At 39.8% G+C, this 20,000-nt stretch overlaps 1 protein-coding gene across 1 annotated transcript in view; it reads left to right on the top strand.

The window, feature by feature from the left end:
- LOC124391477 (gamma-aminobutyric acid receptor subunit gamma-3) overlaps positions 1 to 20,000 on the top strand; it is a 124,774-nt gene that overhangs the window by 58,570 nt on the left and 46,204 nt on the right. The window contains exon 4 of the mRNA XM_046858470.1: positions 17,678 to 17,898. Within this exon, the coding sequence (XP_046714426.1) occupies positions 17,678 to 17,898 (221 nt within the window). The remainder of the gene's footprint in view (positions 1 to 17,677; positions 17,899 to 20,000) is intronic.

The raw sequence follows: 20,000 nt of genomic DNA, 5'->3' as shown, positions 1-20,000 counted from the left end.
TGGTATGAGCAACCTTCCAGGTAGGAAGCAAACCATTCCCATGCTGTTGCGCAGATACTCTTTAGGGTAGACAAGAGAGTCTTGTGACTGTTTCAAATGCTACTAAAAGGTCCAGGAAGATAAGTACAGATGACAGTTTGGCTGATCAAGCAGCGTGCAGTTTCTCAGAAACAGCCAAAAGGATCGTCTCTGTGGAATGTGCTGCTTTGAACCCAGACTGATTCGAATCATGGAGGTTGTTCTGTGAGAGATAGACAGACAGTTGGTTAAAAACAGTGCGTTCCAGAGATTTAGAAAGAAAGGAGGGAAGTGATACCGGTCTGTAGTTGTAGATGTCTGATGGGTCCAGAGCAGGTTTCTTTAAGGTTTCCTAACCCTCACCTGCTCTGGATAACGGCGTCTGCCAAAGGCTGCAACTGTAAACACAAGTACCCAGATAAGGTGCCAAAACTTTTACGATATGAACAAAGGCAATTAGATTTGCTAAATACACTCTCTCTCACACACACACACACACACACACACACACACACACACACACACACACACACACACACACACAGAAAGCAGTAAACAGCTGTATGACTCACACTGTGCAGGAATCATCTGTCAACTGCTGTTACTCTCTACAGTCTCCTGCCTTAATAATAATCGAGCTGAGCATCGAGCTCTACATTCATATCATCATCACTAACACTGATCCTGCCCACAACGTACCGCAAACATCTATCAACAAACAAACAAACAAATGTGTGTGTACTCATAATGAGCACATAATAATAATAATAATAATAATAATAATAATAATAATAATAACCATGAATAATTACACCAGTAACATTAATGTAAAGTTAAAAGTTAAAAGAATAAATATGTAATAATGTACTCATTACTAACAAAAGAAAACACAAATAAATGTTGGTATATAAATAAATACATAAATATAAAAAAAGTACACATAACTACATCTGCATAATTATAGAAAAATAACATAAAATAATATTTAAACCGTGTTATACACAATGTTAATTATACCAGCAAGGATAATGTAAAGACACAATTATTTACAATTTGCATAAATAAAGCTAATATATATATATATATATATATATATATATATATATATATATATATATATATATATATATATATATATTCATTATAGCAAATAAAATGCATTATTTAATAAATAAATAAAATCAACAATGGAATATGTTTGGAAAAAAACTTTACAAATTAAGTAAACAACAATAATAAATTAATTAATTAAAAATATTAGAAAATACTATACTAAATATATTTTAAAATACTACTACTAATATAAATAATAATAATAATAATAATAATAATAATAATAATAATAATAATAATAATTTCAGGGAACTTTATATCTATATTAAAATGTTGGGGAAAGTTTTTGAACACTAAATAATTAAGTGACAAAAAATGAGAGTGTATGTTTTGTACAGAAATGTGTTTGAACCAATTTTTTTGGGGTCCCAGTGTTCAGGTTGGGCTTCTGGACCTAAACACTGATAGGATTAATTAAAAAAAGGAAATATTTTACCCAATATTTTCAGCAGACCCTGTATTTGCAGATAATACTAAAAATAAAAAAGTAAATAAAAAAGTTCAGCTGGGGATTTTGATTAAAGTCTGGCAACCCGTTCCACTTCTCATCAAACTGATCTTCTTTATTAACATATAAATATAAATATTTTACATGTAAATATAACAAATCGGGACATGCTTCCATTAATTCAGTGTGAAAACTCAGGAACCTCCGGAACCTCCAGAGACGAGCGATGTGATGAAATGCTGAACATGTGGTACGTCTGAAACGCCTTGTCGTTTAACACTCGGCTCCTGATGAAGTATTAAACACAGCCCTGTTTTTTAGTTTTTTTCTCTCGTCAAGGCAGCATGCTGGAACTGCTCATGCTTAGATTGCTGTGGGGTCAGAACAGCGTGTGCAGAGGTTACTGTAGAACCGTCTCTCACCGAACTATGGCCAATTTATTGTTCTGCCAGGATGAGATCTGACATGGACCTCATCTCAACCTGAAAAGCTTCTGGGAATAATTCTGACTATTTAGAACAAAATACACTGAATTAAATACTTATATACACATATGTACATGTACACAAGCGACACTATGTAAAACAACAAATAGTATGTGTTTCGTTTTGAACATCCCATTTCACATTTAATCTCCATTTCCTCTTTGCTCTTTCCAACCCCTGTTCATGATTCCTGTTCTGCATGGATACACTGGATACTGGTTTGGACTCCGTACTGTCTTTTGGTTCTGCGTTGGCTCTGCGCTTTATTGTTTCGTTTTCTGGATTTGGAATTAATCACTGTTTTTTGGATTCTGATTTGGGTTTTTCCTGCATTGCTCTGTTATGGTTTTGGTTATGTCAGTTTTATGTTAGGTGGTTACATTATGGTAATGGTTATGTTGGGGTTATGTCTGGGTTGTGTTGAGTTGTTATTTGAGGGTTATGTCAGGGTTATCTCAAGGCTATTTTGGGAGGTTGTGTCAGGTTTATGTTAGGGGTTATGTCAGGGTTATAATGGTGGTTATAAAAAGGGTTCCCTTTCAAGAACTCGAGTTGCGTCGGATCTATGCAATCGCTTTGCTCCTTGGACCTCAGAGTCCATCACGTCGTCTCTTATATTAACCACCAGGGGGGGTCTGCAATCGCGCCCCCTGTACAGCTGTGGAAGCTCTGGCTGTGGCCCCTTAGGGGGCACAGCTCAAAGGCTTGGGGCTCTCCACTGAGTTAGTAAAAACCATTCTCTAATTCAGAGCTCCCTCCACGAGGAGGTTGTATGCCATGAGATGGCGTCTGTTCACTGCGTGGTGCTCTCGTCACCAATTGGACCCAGTCCACTGCCCAGTTTGTTCAGTGCTGGAGTTTCTGCAGGAGCACCATTAAAGTCTACGCATCCGCCGTTTAGGTGTATCACGCTCCCATGTCTGGGCATTCACTGGGCAGAGACCCACTCCTGATGTGTTTTCTCTGTGGCACCTGGAGACTGAGGCCCCCGGTACGTCCAAGAATGCCTGGGTGGGACCTGGCTGTAGTGTTGGAGGCTTTATCCGAGCCCCCCTTTGAGCCTTTGCCATCATGGAGGCACTTGTCCATCAAGACCCCTTTCTTGTTGGCCATCTGCTCTTTCAGGAAAGTAGGTGATTTGCAGGCCCTCTCTGTGGCCCCCACTTTAATTGAGTTTACTTTAGGTATGAACAGTGCCTTCCTGCACCCTAGAGTGGGTTTCGTCCACAAGGTGCCCTCGAGCGTCCCACGACCTGTCAGGCTCCAGGCATTTAACCCCAGACCAGAAGGGGTCATGCTTGACCCCAGACCCGGTCCGAGCGCTGGACTGTTATGTCCACCGTACGAGTCCCTGGAGAAAGTTGGAACAACTGTTTATCTGCTATGGCCCTACGACGTGAGGCCATCCTGCTCATAAGCATACGCTCAGCAGGTGGACTATTGACGCTATTGCGTCTTCTTACGGGTCCTCTGGTCTCCACACTCCATTTGGGGTCAGAGCTCACTCAACACAGTGTGGAAGCCTCTAAGGCTTGGTCCTCTGGAGTGTCCCTCCAAGTCCTCTGTGATGCTGTTGAGTGGTCAACCCCACTCAACTTTGCCAGTTCGACTTAGTTGTGCTCATTCACAGTAGTCAGGGACTGGTCGGTGTGGTGTTATTGGACTCTCATTCCTAAAGCGTTCCGAGGCAGCTTGAGTTTCTGAAAAGAAACGTATCTAGGTTACATATATAACCCTAGTTCCCTGAGGGAACAAGACGCTGCGTTTCTAGACACACCTCCAGTGCCCCTTCAGCGCTTTCTTCGTGGTTACAGAAGCTGAAGCTGGCTTCTCTCTAGGTGCACTTTATACTCCCTGGTCGTGACGTCACCCCGCCGGTGCATGGACAACGCAGTCATGTTCCCAATGAAGCATCTCGTTCCCTCAGGGAACTAGGGTTACATATGTAACCTAGAGACGTTATGTTGGGGTAATGTCAGTGTTATGTTGGGTGGTTATAAAGAGGGTTATGTTTTGGTTATGTCAGGATTATGTCAAGGTTCGGATGGTAGTTGTGTCAAGGTTATGTTGGGGGTTATATCAAGGCTATGTTGGGGGTTATATCAGGGTTATGTTGAGGGTTAAATCAGGGTTGTGATGGGGGCTATTTCAGGGTTATGTTGAGGGGTATGTCAGGGTTATTACACGATTATGTCAGGGTTTTATTAGGAGTTATGTTGGGGTTATATTAGGGTTATGTTGGGGTTATATTAGGGTTATATTGTGGGTTATGTTGAGGCATATATTGGGGTTATGTTGGGGTTATATTTAGGGTTATGTTGGGGTTATATTGGGGTTATATTGGGGTTATATTGCAAGTTATTTTGAGGGTTATTTTGGGGTTATGTTGGGGTTATGTTGAGGTTATATTGAGGGTTATGTTGGGGAATATATTGAGGGTTATGGTGGGGTTATATTGAGGTTATGCCGGTGGTTATATTGAGGTTATGTTGGGGTTATTTTGGGGTTATATCAGGGTTATATTGAGGGTTATATCTGGGGTTTTGGGGTTATGTGGGGATTATTTCAGGGTAATGTTGAGGGTTATGTTGGGGTTATGTTGGAGGTTATGTTGGGGTTATATTGAGAGTTTTATCGGAGTTATGTGGGGGTTATGTCGGGGTTTTGTCTGGGTTATATTGAGGTTTTATTGGGGTTAAGTTGGGGTTATATTGGGCTTAATTGGGGGTTATATTGGGGTTATGTTTGGGGATTATGTTTGGGGGTTATGTTGGGGCTTATGTTGAGGGGTGTGTCAGGGTTATGACAGGATTATGTCAGGGTTATGTTAGGGGTTATGTTGGGGGTTTATGTAAGGAGGTTATATCTGGGACCAGGGTGATGCTGTGATGGTGGTGTTGGAGGTTGTACAAGCATGTACAGTAGGTCTGCTGTAGGATATTCAGCTCTCTGAAAACAGGAGTGTGATAGTGAAGTCTTGGGAAGTCATTTGTTTTAAAAGGAGTCTAAAAGGAGAAAGTAGGTCAGTGCTGGAGCAAAGAACGAAAGCCTGTGTGTCTCACTAATAAAACTCGGGTTCTTTATTCCACACACAGCTAATTACACACTTTTGTGTAATTGTGTCCAGCAACTCAGGGACAAGAACCAGGGTCAAGGAGGAGGAGGAAGAGGTGTGTCTTCACCAAGCCCTGCCCCCTTCCAGACACAATTACACAAAAAAAGTTTGTGAAATGAAATAATGAACTTTTTGACAAACAGCTGCGTCAAACAAACAAACAAATAAACAAACACTTAAAATGCAGCTGTTGCTGTTTTACAGGTGATTGAAACAAATCTTTCCTCTTTTTTTGCATCTTTCATGTACTTTTTTTTCTTCATTTTTGCTTTATTTACTTGGTTTATTTACTTCTTTTTTTTATTAATTGTTTTGTTTATTCTTTTTTGTCTTTCTCTTTTTGGTTCTTTCTTTCTTTCTTTCTTTCTTTCTTTCTTTCTTTCTTTCTTTCTTTCTTTCTTTCTTTCTTTATATTACCTTTCCATTCATTCTTATTCTTTCCTTTGTTTCACTTTGTTACTTTTGCTCCTTGTTTTTTCTTCCTTTTTTGTTTATCTCCAGGCCACATTCCTGAATAAAGCAATACTTTTTTATGTTTTTTTTTTTGCTCAAAGCAGTCGTGGAAATGAGGAACAATACTGTAGATTGAAATGAAAGATTGTAAGATTAAAGAAACGCTGCGTTTTATTTTCTCCCTCTGGTCTCTTTCGTTCTCGCTCAGGCCTCAGTCTTTCCTGATGGTCCTGTGGAGTTCCCTGCTCCTTGGTGCTTCGTGATACAGAGCTGTGTTCAGGCTTCAGACAGAGTTTATTTCTCCGAGCTCTTAAAGGGCACACAGGAGCGAGAGACGGATCAAAAAATGACATGTCCCCAGGTCTGCCATCGTTCCTGCGTTCTTGTAAATAAAAGCTATTTTTAGAGATATAAAGGGCAAAACCGCAATGAGCTTCTTTAGCGTTATGCAACGTACGAGACGAGTCTAGAGTGAATTAGAACTCGCTACAGAACAACTTATTTTCCACAGCGCTGGAGACGTGTTGATATACAGTATTCTCTATCACAGCAGCTCTCTCTCTCTCTCTCTCTCTCTCTCTCTCTCTCTCTCTCTCTATCTATCTATCTATCTATCTATCTATCTATCTATCTATATATTAGGGATGACAAAAATCGGCTCATCGTCATAAAAGTTAGGGATGTGATGCATCGATTTAAAAAAAGGGTGTACAGTTACAAGTTGGCATTGTATAGCAATGCATTGTTTTTAACATATTTGAGTTGGTAAAAAACTATTTATTTCTGTATAATTATCAGTAGATGCGCTGTACTTTCTATTATTTTGAAAGTGACCAATAATTTGTGACCGATATTTGATATGTAGATCAATTTGCTACATGAACATGACGGAGACGGAGGCGTGTCCTGAGAGTCACATAGAATCCAGATTAACATGGCAGAGGTAGAGCTGTAACTTCCTGCAGACACAACAGGAAAAGAACATTTGGGTTTTTTCTTTTTGCACTCTAAAGGCGTGTGTATGAAAAGCGTTAGATGTCAGAAGGCACTAAAATAAATTGATGATTTAATGTCTTTCTGCACCGAAGAAATAAAAGTGAACTTTCTGCACCATCATTGAATTGTAGCACATCATATTTTTTCAATTGGATCGTATTGAATTGTGTTGAATTCAATTATAATCTGATTAATTTGATAATGGAAAACTGTATTGGGTTGAAAGGAAGCTGTAATAGGAATTTGTTAGTGTACAAGATGTTTTAAGATGCAGGAGCATGACATTTCCCCTTTACTCAAACTAGTAGAACTAAACCTCTTCCAGCATGGCAATGCTTCTGTGCACAAAACCAGCTCCATAGCTCCAAGATCTGCTTTCAATGGGTTGGCATGGAAGATTTCCTGCTATAGAGCTCCACCCCTTGGGATGAATCTGAACTCCAACTGCACTCCAGGCATCCTCACCTTCTCACCTACATCAGTACCTGACTTTACTAACACCCTTGTGGATTAATGAATCTCCACAAAATCTAGAGGAACATCTTCCCAGAAGAGTGGAGCTCATTATAACAGTGAATGGAGACTCAATGTGGAATTGGATGTTCAATCTTTTATTCAAGGGCGAACAAACGTTTTGTTCTTTAAGCCTAATTTGAGGAATATATGTGTGTTTTAAGATGCCTGATAAACAAATTGGAAGATCTTAAAGGATATTGATATGATTTTGAAGACAAACTTAATCACAAAATCCTGTAGTTATGATAAAAAGATGCTGTTTTTAAGCAGATGCAGAGGATTGGTGTTATATCAGGGTTGATTTTAAAACATGAGGAATTGCCTGAAGGTGGGACAGGACTGGATTTACCATCTCTCTCACTCTCTCTCTCTCTCTCTCTCTCTCTCTCTCTCTCTCTCTCTCTCAAGCAGAGGGATGAAACTGGATAAAAGTGTAATCCCAGACTAACAGAGTTTATCGAGGCACTCTGAGAAACGTTTGAAAGCTCTGATGCTCCTCACTCGCCTTTAACCGACCAGAATGTGTTTTGTTAGATGAATTTCTGAAAAAAAAGGCAAGGCATCACCACGGAAACAAGAGTGAGGCTCTAAGTAGGATGTGTGATGCGTGGGTGAGAGACGGAGACGTAGATAAACAGAGCGATAACAACAGCGTGAGAAGAGTGGGAGGAGAGGAGGAGATGGAGGAGTGCAGAGTAAGTTCCTCTTTCCCACCGTTGGAAAGATCGTCTCTGCAGGGAATCCCCTGGCTCAGAAACGTAAAGCCTTTAAACAGTATGAATCCTCTGGCACTGGAGACTCCTTCAATAAAAGTGTTCCAGAAACTTTCAGGAAACATTCAGTATCAACTCCCCATTTTTTTTTTTTTGCCTTATTTTCCAATTCAATTCGATTTATTTGAACAAACTGTTGCTATGTAAATGATTCATTCATTACAAACCTGCTAACAAGATGAATCAATCAATCTCCTTCTGGCCAATCAGAATCCAGAAAACCCCAATTGCTGTTCTTTGTGTCGTGTCATAACACTCTCACAAAGCAGTAAAGCAAAGTGTCACTGTTGTATTTTTGTACTAATAAAACATTTCCTTTAATTGCGAAAACATCCTTCTAGGTTTCCTCTGTGTTCCTCCCACCTCCCAGAAACACTCCAGTGGGTTTATATCTGCTGTGGAAATCTGTCCACCAATGCATTCATTAGTCTTTTATCTTAAAGCTGTAGTTCTTTTTTTTATAATGGAATACAATTGTGTGTATCAGAGCAGGAACATGATCCAGAAGAACCGAACTATCTTGCCATGGGAGCAGCTCGCTTTATCTTTTGCAAAAGCAATGTTTGTGGATTTGTGTTTTTGATTTTTTGGTGTTTGTTTTGGTTGCTTTAGTGCGCTCGACTGGCTTCAGAGCTGTTTTGTTTGGATATAAATAAGGCTGGTTTTCCTCTTGAGAGCAGCACCTGGAGCTCTTTTTCAAGCTTAATGATTACATTTGAATAGCTGCGACTCATCCATGGGGATGTGCATGGAAATGGATTGAAAAAAGAGCATTTCTTAGATGACCTGCTGACGTTTCCAGTGTCAGTGCGTTTACAAACCCCTAAGTGTCAGTAGGCATGAGTGGAAGGACCCCAATGCAAGACAGATTAAATTCCCAATTGTCTGAAAACTTAAGAGCCCCTTAAAAAGGAGAGCAAGAATCTGAAAATGGTATAGAAATAAATAACTCAAACCCAGAGCCCAAAAGGAGCAGAGACGGCGCACTGTCCAAAAAATACAGTCTGAGGAGCCGAGAGCCGTCCGACTCCGGGATAAACGAGAGTCCGACAAAACCGAGAGTTTCAAAAAGGAAGTAAAAATATTGCACAGGGAATAGGGCAGGAAGTTCTCGAACAAACACGTAGCTGAAGAGACAATCTGGCAAGGGATATAAGGAGCTGGCATCTATTTATACTCTGGGAAGATGCCCACCGTCGGCTGATTCAAGGGGATTCAAGGTTTCTTAGTGACATGAAAAGATAAAAAGTTAAAGTTTATGAATACTGAAGTGTATTGAATACTGAAATGTTCGGAATAATGAAGTCTATGGAATACTGAACTGTACGGAATACTGAAGCATATGGAATACTGATATTTAGAAAATTCTGTTGTCTATTGAATACTGAAGTGTATGGAATTCTTAAGTGTAAGGAATACTAAAGTATACAGAATACTAAAGTATAGGGAATACTAAAGTATACAGAATACTAAAGTGTAGGGAATACTAAAGTATACAGAATACTAAAGTGTAGGGAATACTAAAGTATACAGAATACTAAAGTGTAGGGAATACTAAAGTATATAGAATACTGAAGTGTAGGGAATACTGAAGTGTAGAATACTAAAGTATAGAATACTGAAGTGTAGAATACTGAAGTGTAGGAATACTAAAGTATAGAATACTGAAGTGTAGGGAATACTGAAGTGTAGGAATACTGAAGTGTAGAATACTGAAGTGTAGGGAATACTGAAGTGTAGGGAATACTAAAGTATATAGAATACTGAAGTGTAGGGAATACTGAAGTGTAGGGAATACTAAAGTATATAGAATACTGAAGTGTAGGGAATACTGAAGTGTAGGGAATACTAAAGTATAGAATACTGAAGTGTAGAATACTGAAGTGTAGGGAATACTGAAGTGTAGGGAATACTAAAGTATATAGAATACTAAAATATATAGAATACTGAAGTGTAGGGAATACTGAAGTGTAGGAAATACTGAAGTGTAGGGAATACTGAAGTGTAGGGAATACTGAAGTGTAGGGAATACTGAAGTGTAGGGAGTACTGAAGTATATAGTATACTGAAGTGTAGGGAATACTGAAGTGTAGGAAATACTGAAGTGTAGGGAATACTGAAGTGTAGGGAATACTGAAGTGTAGGGAGTACTGAAGTATATAGTATACTGAAGTGTAGGGAACACTGAAGTGTAGGGAATACTGAAGTGTAGGGAATACTGAAGTATATAGAATACTGAAGTGTAGGGAATACTGAAGTATATAAAATACTGAAGTGTAGGGAATACTGAAGTATATAGAATACTGAAGTGTAGGGAATACTGAAGTATATAAAATACTGAAGTGTAGAGAATACTGAAGTATAGGGAATACTGAAGTGTAGGGAATACTGAAGTATATAGAATACTGAAGTGTAGGGAATAAAAGAGTGAAGCATAAGGAACACTTTAATATAGAGAATATTGAAATGTACTCGATTGTACAGGATATTGAAGTGTATGGAATTTAAAAGAGTATGGAAATTAGAAGTGTATAGAATTTAGAAGTTTACGGAATGCTGCAGTGTGGTGGGAAATGGTAACTTAGTATTTAATGCGTTGGTCTTTGGCTCGGAATGTCACAAGTTCAAATCCCAGCACTACTAAGCTGCGGCTTCAAGGCCCTCAACTGTTCGGAAAATTGTAAAGACGGTATCAGACTGTAGATTTTAACGAATTAAAGTATGTTGAAATTTTGGCCAAATTACTGCAGTAATAACACAGAAGAGTAAACAATAAAACCACCATCTTGGTGTTGATTGTTTTCCTGGAACATCACATCGTGTTTTCAGTGTAGATATGCAGCTATTCATCATCGCTATATTTGAACTCCTAAAACATGGATGTGTTGGGCAGCATGACCGGTACAGTCTGACACGACTGAAAGAACGTTTGTACACACAGTGAGGAAACTATTCACTGTTTGAGCAGCAAAAAATCACTCTGGGTTGATCAGTAGAGACGTAAACAATTAGAACAACAAAACTGTAGGAACAAAGTTTTTTTTTTTTTTACATTCTCGTTTATATAACGTGCAGGAATCTGTTGGGCTCAGCGCTAGTCAGGTTTAGGGTTTGTTGCACTCAGCATTTAGCGCAATGATGCTGAGACATTTGTTTTCTAGTATGCAAATCGGCCACCAGAGACGTTGGCATGACGTTTTCATCGCCTAAATAAGAGCCTAATGCTCTCGGCGCCTGCCCTATTCCCGATTCATCCGAGCTTCAGGATGTAAATGCACAAAAATGATAAATGGCACTATGAATTTAATTAGAGCAAAAGCAGGAGAAGTAGCTGGATGAATCTTGATCTCCATACACATTGGAGGTAAAGCGCGGAGAGCCACAGAGGGTTATTCTGAACACTGTGATGTCTCTGTCAGGCTGAGATTCCTCAGATCCCTGCTCAGGGAATCGCTCATCTGTATGCAGGTCATTTTGTAGAGCGATGGGATTTTGAGCTGAACAGACCAGGACACCGTGTAACGCTGTAGAGACGTACCATCCTCCTGGTGCTCTGTGAATTAGAAATGTAATCGTATTTAATAGATTTGCAGGAATGAGACAGGAAGTGGATTGAAAATACAAACTCTGTTTTGATCTTCATCTCTTTTAATTGGCCCACCGACTCTTACAAGAACATCATGACCATTACAGAGCATTCCCGGCTTCAAATTGTCCCAGGGATAAAGAAAAACAGGACGTCTGATGATCCTCACGACTCGTGTGTAACCGTTTTGATTAAATCAGAGCCAGCGTGAAAATGCCAATATGCCTGCAATTATATAGACAGTTATACGAGTCAGGTGGCGTAATCAGGACATAATTGCAGGGGGAAAAAATGGCTTCGTTCTGCCCAAAGCAGCACGAGGCTGAGTGAAGTGGAATCCTGCCGTTCATTTGAAGGAAACTCTTGGTCGGAGCAGGAAGCCAGCGACTCAAACACATCCATCTCCTGCATGGTATTTGTGTCTGTCAGGCAGGGTTGCCAGGTCTCAACAAAATGTTCTTTTTCTGTCGTATGTAATCTTTTTTATTTGAAAAAAAAAAGCAATAAAGTTACAGAACTCTACACACTCCTGATTCATGTTTGGGTTTTTGGTGTTGTTTTGGATCGATGGATGCAGATAGAAAACCTACACACGTATTATTCTGACCCAAATAACTCTCTACAGCTCTCACAGCAGTTCTCTACTCTGACTGATATTGGAGCAATGATGTGTAATGAATATTAAACTTTATGGAATACTGAAGTGTATGTGGTTTTGGATCGCATGGAATGTTGTTGTGTATGGAATGCTGAAGTGTACGGAATACTCCGGTAGAAAAATTAAATCATTCACTGGAATCATCTTCTTCTTCTTTTGGCTTTTCCCATTAGGGGCGCCACAGCGGATCATCTGTCTCCATACCCCCCCTGTCATCTACATCTGTCTCTTTCAAACCAACTACATGCATGTCTTCACTCACCACATCCATAAACCTCCTCCTTGGTCTTCCTCTTTTTCTCCTTCCTGATGGCATCCGCAAACATCATAGTCCACAGAGACTCCTGTCTGACCCTATCCGTCAACCTGTCCATCACCACTGCAAACAGGAAAGGGCTCAGAGTCGATCCTTGATGCAGTTCCACCTTGAACCAGTCTGTTGTTCCTACTGCATACTTCACTGCTGTCACACTGTCCTCATACATTTCCTGCACCACCCTCACATACTTCTCTGACACACCAGACTTCCTCATACAATACCACAACTCCTCTCTCCACCCTGTCGTACGCTTTCTCTAAATCCACAAACACACAATGCAACTCCTTCTGTCCTTCTCTATACTTCTCCATCAACATTCTCAAAGTAAATAATGCGTCTGTGGTGCTCTTCCTCAGGATGAAAAAATACTGCTGCTCAAAGATGGTCACCTCTAATACTAAAGTGTAAACAATACTAAAGAAATTGGAATGCAGTGTACGGAATACTAAAGTGTACGGAAAACTGAGTGTACAAAATACTGATTGTACAGAACAGGCAAAGTTTGGGCGATAAGCAAACACAACCTTGAGGGCAAAACCAGAACCAGAATCGAGAAACCAAAATTTTATCCAAAACTGGCATATGTAAAACTTAAACCTCTGAATAAACACAGTAAACTGGATGATTGACTCGACAAAGACCTGTCTGAACCAACCTAATACACATTCATCAAATACAGAAGTAAGAACAGCTGTGAAAACATCAAGGACACAGAAACAGCTGGTTAATTAAATTATGAAATAAGTGTATGTATACATGTGTATATCTATAATATACAATTATAAATTTCAAATCATATATATACTGTATATATAGTATAAAGAAGCCCTTCAGGATTAGCCCTGTGGGTGCTTGTGGCGTAAAATCGATGTTGCTTGAAGCTGTTGCTTCATATTGCAAGTTGCTGAGTCCGGGTCCAGGCGTACAATAGCGTGGGCATTTTCACCTCCTTTGATTAGATGGTCCGAGAGCACACTAGTCAGAGTTCTCATAGAGCGGAAGACTGAGCTCAACCGATTAGAAGAAACTGATTTGGACGCAGATGCACTTACAAGGACATCACAAGCCAGACTTTTTTAAAAAGCCGGACATTGTAAGAAAATTTCACCAAAACAGTTCAAAGCTATATGTTTGATACAATTTATAATTTTGCGTTCTCTTTCCTAAGACTTTTTATCCCCAGGAAAACCATAATGAACAAAAAAACATGCATTGAAATTCACTGGAACGCTCAGGGCAATTTTACGAGGTGAATATCGGTGCTCCTGCTGGAGATGATGTATGTGGAGGTGTGTGTGTGTGTGTGTGTGTGTGTGTGTGTGATGAGGTGAATATCGGTGCTTCTGCTGGAGATGATGTATGTGGAGGTCCAGTTGTGGCTCCAGTGAAAGGAGACGTGTTGAATTGTGATCATTGTGTTTGTTGCTTTAGTGATGATGTTCATTGTGACTGTATGAGATCCTGTGTGTGATGCAGCTCTGATCTACTGCACTTCTCTATTATACTGATGCTTTCTGTAGACGTGGCATCATAATGATGGGATTAAGAGGTTAATTCATTTAGGCAGGATACACACACACACACACACACACACAATTCTTTTTGCTGCTAAAACAGTCGTGACCCGTCGAGCATTAACAGCATGAACTTCTACAGCAGTTTAAGCTACAGCAGCTCGTCTGTTAGATCGATGCATCAATGATCCTCGTCCCCCATGACCCTGTCACCAGTTCACCACTGTTCCTTTCTTGAAGCACTTTTGATAGATTCTGACCACTGCAGATCATGAACATCCCACAAGAGCAGCAGTTTTGGAGACGCTCTGACCCAGACGTCTAGACGTCACAATTTGTCAAACTCAAATCTTCACGCTCGCCCATTTTTCCTGCTTCTAACATCAACTTTAAGAACAAAAGGTTCATTAATGAATAAATCCACACACTAACAGGTGCCATGATGAAGAGATCATCAGTGTTCTTCACTTCACTGCTCAGAATGTTTGAATGTGAAAATGTTATTCCTGATCGGTGTATATGTAAAGCCTTTGTGGCTTTTGAACACCATTTTACTTGAAGCTTCACGATGACCCGTAACCTGACGTGCCTAACGCACAAAGCACTGGAGTATCGGAGTGTAATTCCGGTGCTGACTCATCACTTCTCATTTACAGTATTGTTCATTGACCTTTTCTTTTATTACTCATCCTATAGTTTCGCTTTTAATCATCAACATCTGGCCTTTATTGTGGTTTATTATTTTCCCCCACATGTAATAGTTCGGTTAATGATAATGATGTCATGACATGATTTCCTCCTCGACAGGGCCTGAGGCTGTGTTCTGTTTTCATGATCTCTCTTCGGAGTTCGGCACAAAAAGGTCACGGCTCAGGGTCTGACGCTAAATGAGAGCGGGATTGAAATGAGGTGGAAATATTCAGAAAGGTCAAGCGACTGTCAGAGGTGTGTGTGTGTGTGTGTGTGTGTGTGTGTGTGTGTGTGTGTGTGTGTGTGTGTGAGAGAGTTAACTGTTTTTAATTAGCATTGTGGACAAAATTTGTGGAGACCTGAGCATAAGATAGATCCCATTTGTTCTTATAATGAGCTCCACTTTTCTGGGAAGATGTTTCACCAGATTTTGTGGAGATTCATTCAGCCACAAGGGGGTTTGTAAAGTGAGGTACTGATGTAGGTGAGGAGGCAAAAAGGTTCCTGGGGTGCAGTCAGCGTTCACATTCATCATTCAATACTGTTTGAGCTCTATACATCTTCCAACCCATAGAAGGTAGATCTTCATGGAGCTCGCTTTGTGCACAGGGGCTTTGTCATGCTGGAACTGGTTTGGATTTCCAAGTTCAAGTGTTACAACATCCATAGAATATGTATCATTGTGTGACATCTGGAAAAGTCCCAGTACTTTTGGCCAGTGGAAGCATTAGATTAATTTATATTTATGAAACACACACGTCCGTGAGGTGTCCATACTGTTTTTAGAATGCGAAGATGTTTGTACGGACGCTGCTGTTCTATTCATCATGCTCGTGTTCGGTGAGTTAAAAGGAGTCTTAAGGAGTCTTGTCTCACATGTCAGCCGAGGCTCATGGGAGATTTTGGCGAAATGGACGGAGATGAAATGGACAGGGAGAATTAGGTGCACTTCAAAGAAAGGGAGGAATAATGAGGCCATTAGTTCTTTCACCTCACATTGTGCTGAAAAAAAAACACAGCTGAATCTCCCTGAAACTAACACACACACACACACACACACACATGCATATTTAAATATATTTTGATTGATCTGCTCTGATTAGTTTACATTCACGGCCATGTTTGAAATGAAAATTCACTGCAGGACGTCTCTAAGTCACGTGACTATATTAATTATCAGAGGCCAACAATTATGTCGATATAAATGTGCCAATGAAAAGAATTTCAGCATTTATTTCTACAGTGAAATGTAAATCCACGTGTGTTGGTGATAAATAATAAGAACTGTTTTGTGTGTGTGAAGAAGTGCTGACTAGGATTTGTATAATGAACAGGCTAAATAGTGCAAACTAAAGCGTCACGTGAGCGACACCTCCTCAGCTGCAACGCAACACACACACCAGAGAAATTCAGAGATCCAATCAGCTATCAATCAATAAGCTTAAAGAAACACAACATGCACAAGCGATTAAGTACACTGTTTATTTCTCCACTGATTGTTTTATCAGTTATAGCCTGTAATAATCTGTAATAACCCACAATGATCTGTAATAATCAGTGTTCATCTATAATAGTCTGCTATAAACTTTAATATTTTGTAATAACCCACAATAGTTAGTTATAAATTGTAATAGTCTGCAATTTAATATAATGATGTGTAAAAAACATGCCATGATTCTTCCTTTATTCCTGGATGAAGTTCGAAAATAAATAAAAAAAACAAACAAAAAAAAAAACATTTTTTTATTTCGTTCTTTCCATCTGCAGGTTCAGAAAAATAAAAATTCATGCACCTTAGTTGATTTTTTTTTTTTCTGGTTTTGTCCATTTTTATTCGTTTCTCAAAGCATAAATGAATTTTTATTTACTTGTTTGTTTGTTTATTTATTTATTAGTTTTTATTGCTTTTCATTATTTATTCAATATACATATTTCATTTGCATTTCGCCCCAAATTTCTCCTGCAATGAAACATTTATTTTACCTGTACGTAAACACAATGGCATCTATTATCACATCAATAATAATAATAATAATAATAATAATAATAATAATAATATCAATAATCATCGCTATTATTATTATTATTATTATTATTATTATTATTATTATTAATATTATTGTTGTTATTATTGTTAATTTGAACATAGTCATGATCAGACAAATGTGAAAACTTTTTTAAACTATAGGTGTTTTTTTGTGTGATTACTGCAGTAATAAAGCTTTTATACAAATTGGGGGAAGTACTAGTTCAGTGGTTAAGGAGTTATTGATTGGACGGTCGGGGTTTCAAGCCCCAGCATCGACCAAACTGACCAAACTGTCACTCCTGGGCCCTTAAACAAGGCCCTGAACCCCCTGTGCTCCAGGGGCCCTGTATCATTGCCGAACCTGCACTCTGACTTATTATACATTAATAAGCACAAATGTAAATAAATAAATAAACAAATGCCCCTCAGATGTCCCACATGCTCAGTTTTCAGCCGTTTCTCACAAAAAGACCAGTTTTTTTTTTCTTCTTGCAGAAACCCGAGAGCCGGAAAGCTCAAGGCACCTTTTTAAGTGCTGTACATTTATTACATGGATGGCGAGCTTCCAGTAAACCTTGTTTTCAGTTTGTTTTCTTCGACTATCTGATTAAACATATCAGTCTTTGGAGTAAAATGAAAAGCTCCTGGTCCGGCTGCGGTGAGATCGCGAGCCTCGCTGGCCTGCAGGTCAGGCAGAACGCTGAAGGCCTGGTCTCGAGCCACATGCATTATTTAGAAGCAACGATCCTCAGAGACATGGCATAAAAAGCCTCAGGCTTGTTTTTACCTCCCATCGCATTTCAGAAGTACATGAAGCAGCGACCAAAAAGGAAAGAGAAGTGAACCGCCGAGCGTTTATATGAACACGGGTTCTACTGTTTTCGAAAATGAATCAACACCTTCTGACCAAACACAATCCACAATTCAATGCTGTATAATTTGTGTGTGTGTGTGTGTGTTGCAGGAGTATCAGATCGACATCATCTTCGCCCAGACGTGGACAGACAGTCGGCTCAGATACAACAGCACCATGAAAATATTAACCCTGAACAGTAATATGGTGGGACTGATTTGGCTTCCAGACACCATCTTCAGAAACTCTAAGAACGCAGACTCGCACTGGATCACCACACCCAATCAGCTACTCAGGATATGGAATGATGGAAAAATACTGTACACGCTCAGGTATGTGAGTCTTTCTCCTACTGCACTGAGAATAAAAATAAAACACTTTTTATTGTAATGGGTAAGATGCGGTATTCGCTTTAGAACCTTGTTAGGAATCCACAGAGAAAACATGAAGCTCTGACAGTCAGTGAAGTGACATACAGTATATGTTATAACAGATTTTCAGATCACAGTGATGTCAGTAAGTCCAGTGGTGTAACAGGTCTCAGTAATATCAGTCCAGTGAGGAATCAGACACTAGTGTTGTCTGTAATGTTAAAAGTCAGTGTTATAATAAAGATCAGTTACTGTTGTGGGTTCACTAGCAGTATTTTCGGTGTTCTTCCAGATGTCAGTAATTTTAGTGTTCTTCCAGATACCAGAGGTGTCCATGTGGTCAGTGTTGTGCCATATGCAAGCACTGTCATTTTAAACTCTGTTGCTCTGTATTCTCATGTGGTCTAATATTGGACTGCTTTGGTGGCTCCAGATGGCCAGAGATCTAAAGCCTCCAAGATTTATGATTTTTGGAGGAACGATCAACAGAAGCCTGCATCATGACAGAAGGATCTGTTTTGCTCTTAGTCCAGATTCAGACAGTATGGGTCAGTATGAAGCTTAGGGTGTGTAATATTGGGGTCAAAGCCATCATTCACCGCAGCCCGGTTTGGTAAAAAAATATGAAGCAGAGGGAACTGGGTTCAGTTTCAGACGTCTGCACGAACGAATCAAATGAAGAGTATAGTAAAGTGTATGCACAAAAATAAAAGTGGGATTATAATTTGTATTTGGGCAATTTTGCAGATTGTCACAGACCACAAATTAAAATTCTGTACTGAAAAATAAATAGAAATAAAGTTTAACACTGCACATCTATTAAAATAATAGACAACTGTGAACAATTTAATATCAGTGGTTATGTTTGACATATTTTGTATCAGAGGGCCCCTGCCCCATGTTTCAATCGCCAATGAGTTCTCGACCTAAAAAACGTTGAAACCTTTTGCCGTAATGGATTCCACTACAAATACTGTACCATTACAAACATTCTCATCAAACCAACAAAACAGTGTAGGAGTGTATCGTTCACCTCGAACCACATCGTCAAGTTCGCCGATGACACGACCGTGGTGGGACTCATCAGCAAGAACGACGAGTCAGCATACAGAGAGGAGGAGAAACAGTTAATAGCCTGGTGTAGAGGGAAGCTGTCTTTGAACATTGACAATACCAAAGAGATGGTCGGTGACTTCAGGAGAGCACAGAGCGACCATTCTCCACTGATCATCGATGGATCCTCTGCAAAGATCATCAAGAGCACCAAATTTCTTGATGTTAATCTGTCAGAAAACTTCACCTGGTCACTCAACACCAGCTTTATCACCAAGAGCCAAGCAGCACCTTTACTTTCTGAGAAGGCTGAGGAAAGCCCATCTCCCACCCCTCATCCTGACCATGTTTTACAAAGGGACCATCGAGATCTTCCTGAGCAGCTACAACTGCACCATCTCGGATTGTAAGACCCTACAGAGGATAGTGAGGACGGCTGAGAAGATCATCAGAGTCTTTCTTCCCTCAATCACAGACATTTACACCACACGCTGCAACCGCAAAGCCAACAGCATTGTGGACGACCCCAAACACAACCCACACACACACACACACACACAAACACACACACACAGACACCTCACACACCCCTCACACACACTCTTTACACAACCCTTACACACTCCTTAGACACACCTCTCACACATACCCCTTACACACACTCATTACTCACCCCTCACACACACTCATCACACACCCCTGTCACACACTCTTCATACACACTCTTCACACACACTCTTCAAACTCCTCTTACACACACCCCTCACACACACTTTTTACACATACCTCACACACACTTTTTACACATACCTCACACACACTACTCAGACACACTTTTCACTCTTCTACCAGCAGTAAAGCAGCTCTGTGCTGTGTGATGTGTCTCTATGCTGTGTGATGGAGCTCTGTCTTGTGTGTTGTAGCTTTGTGTTGTGTGATGTAGCTCTATGTTGTGTCTCTATGTTGTGTGATGTGACTCTATGTTGTGTGATGTAGCTCTATGTTGTGTC

Source organism: Silurus meridionalis, chromosome 1, assembly GCF_014805685.1.
Source record: "Silurus meridionalis isolate SWU-2019-XX chromosome 1, ASM1480568v1, whole genome shotgun sequence".
Taxonomy (NCBI): domain Eukaryota; kingdom Metazoa; phylum Chordata; class Actinopteri; order Siluriformes; family Siluridae; genus Silurus; species Silurus meridionalis.
The sequence above is the reverse complement of the archived record's forward strand: the minus strand, read 5'-3'. Positions and strand labels throughout refer to the sequence as shown.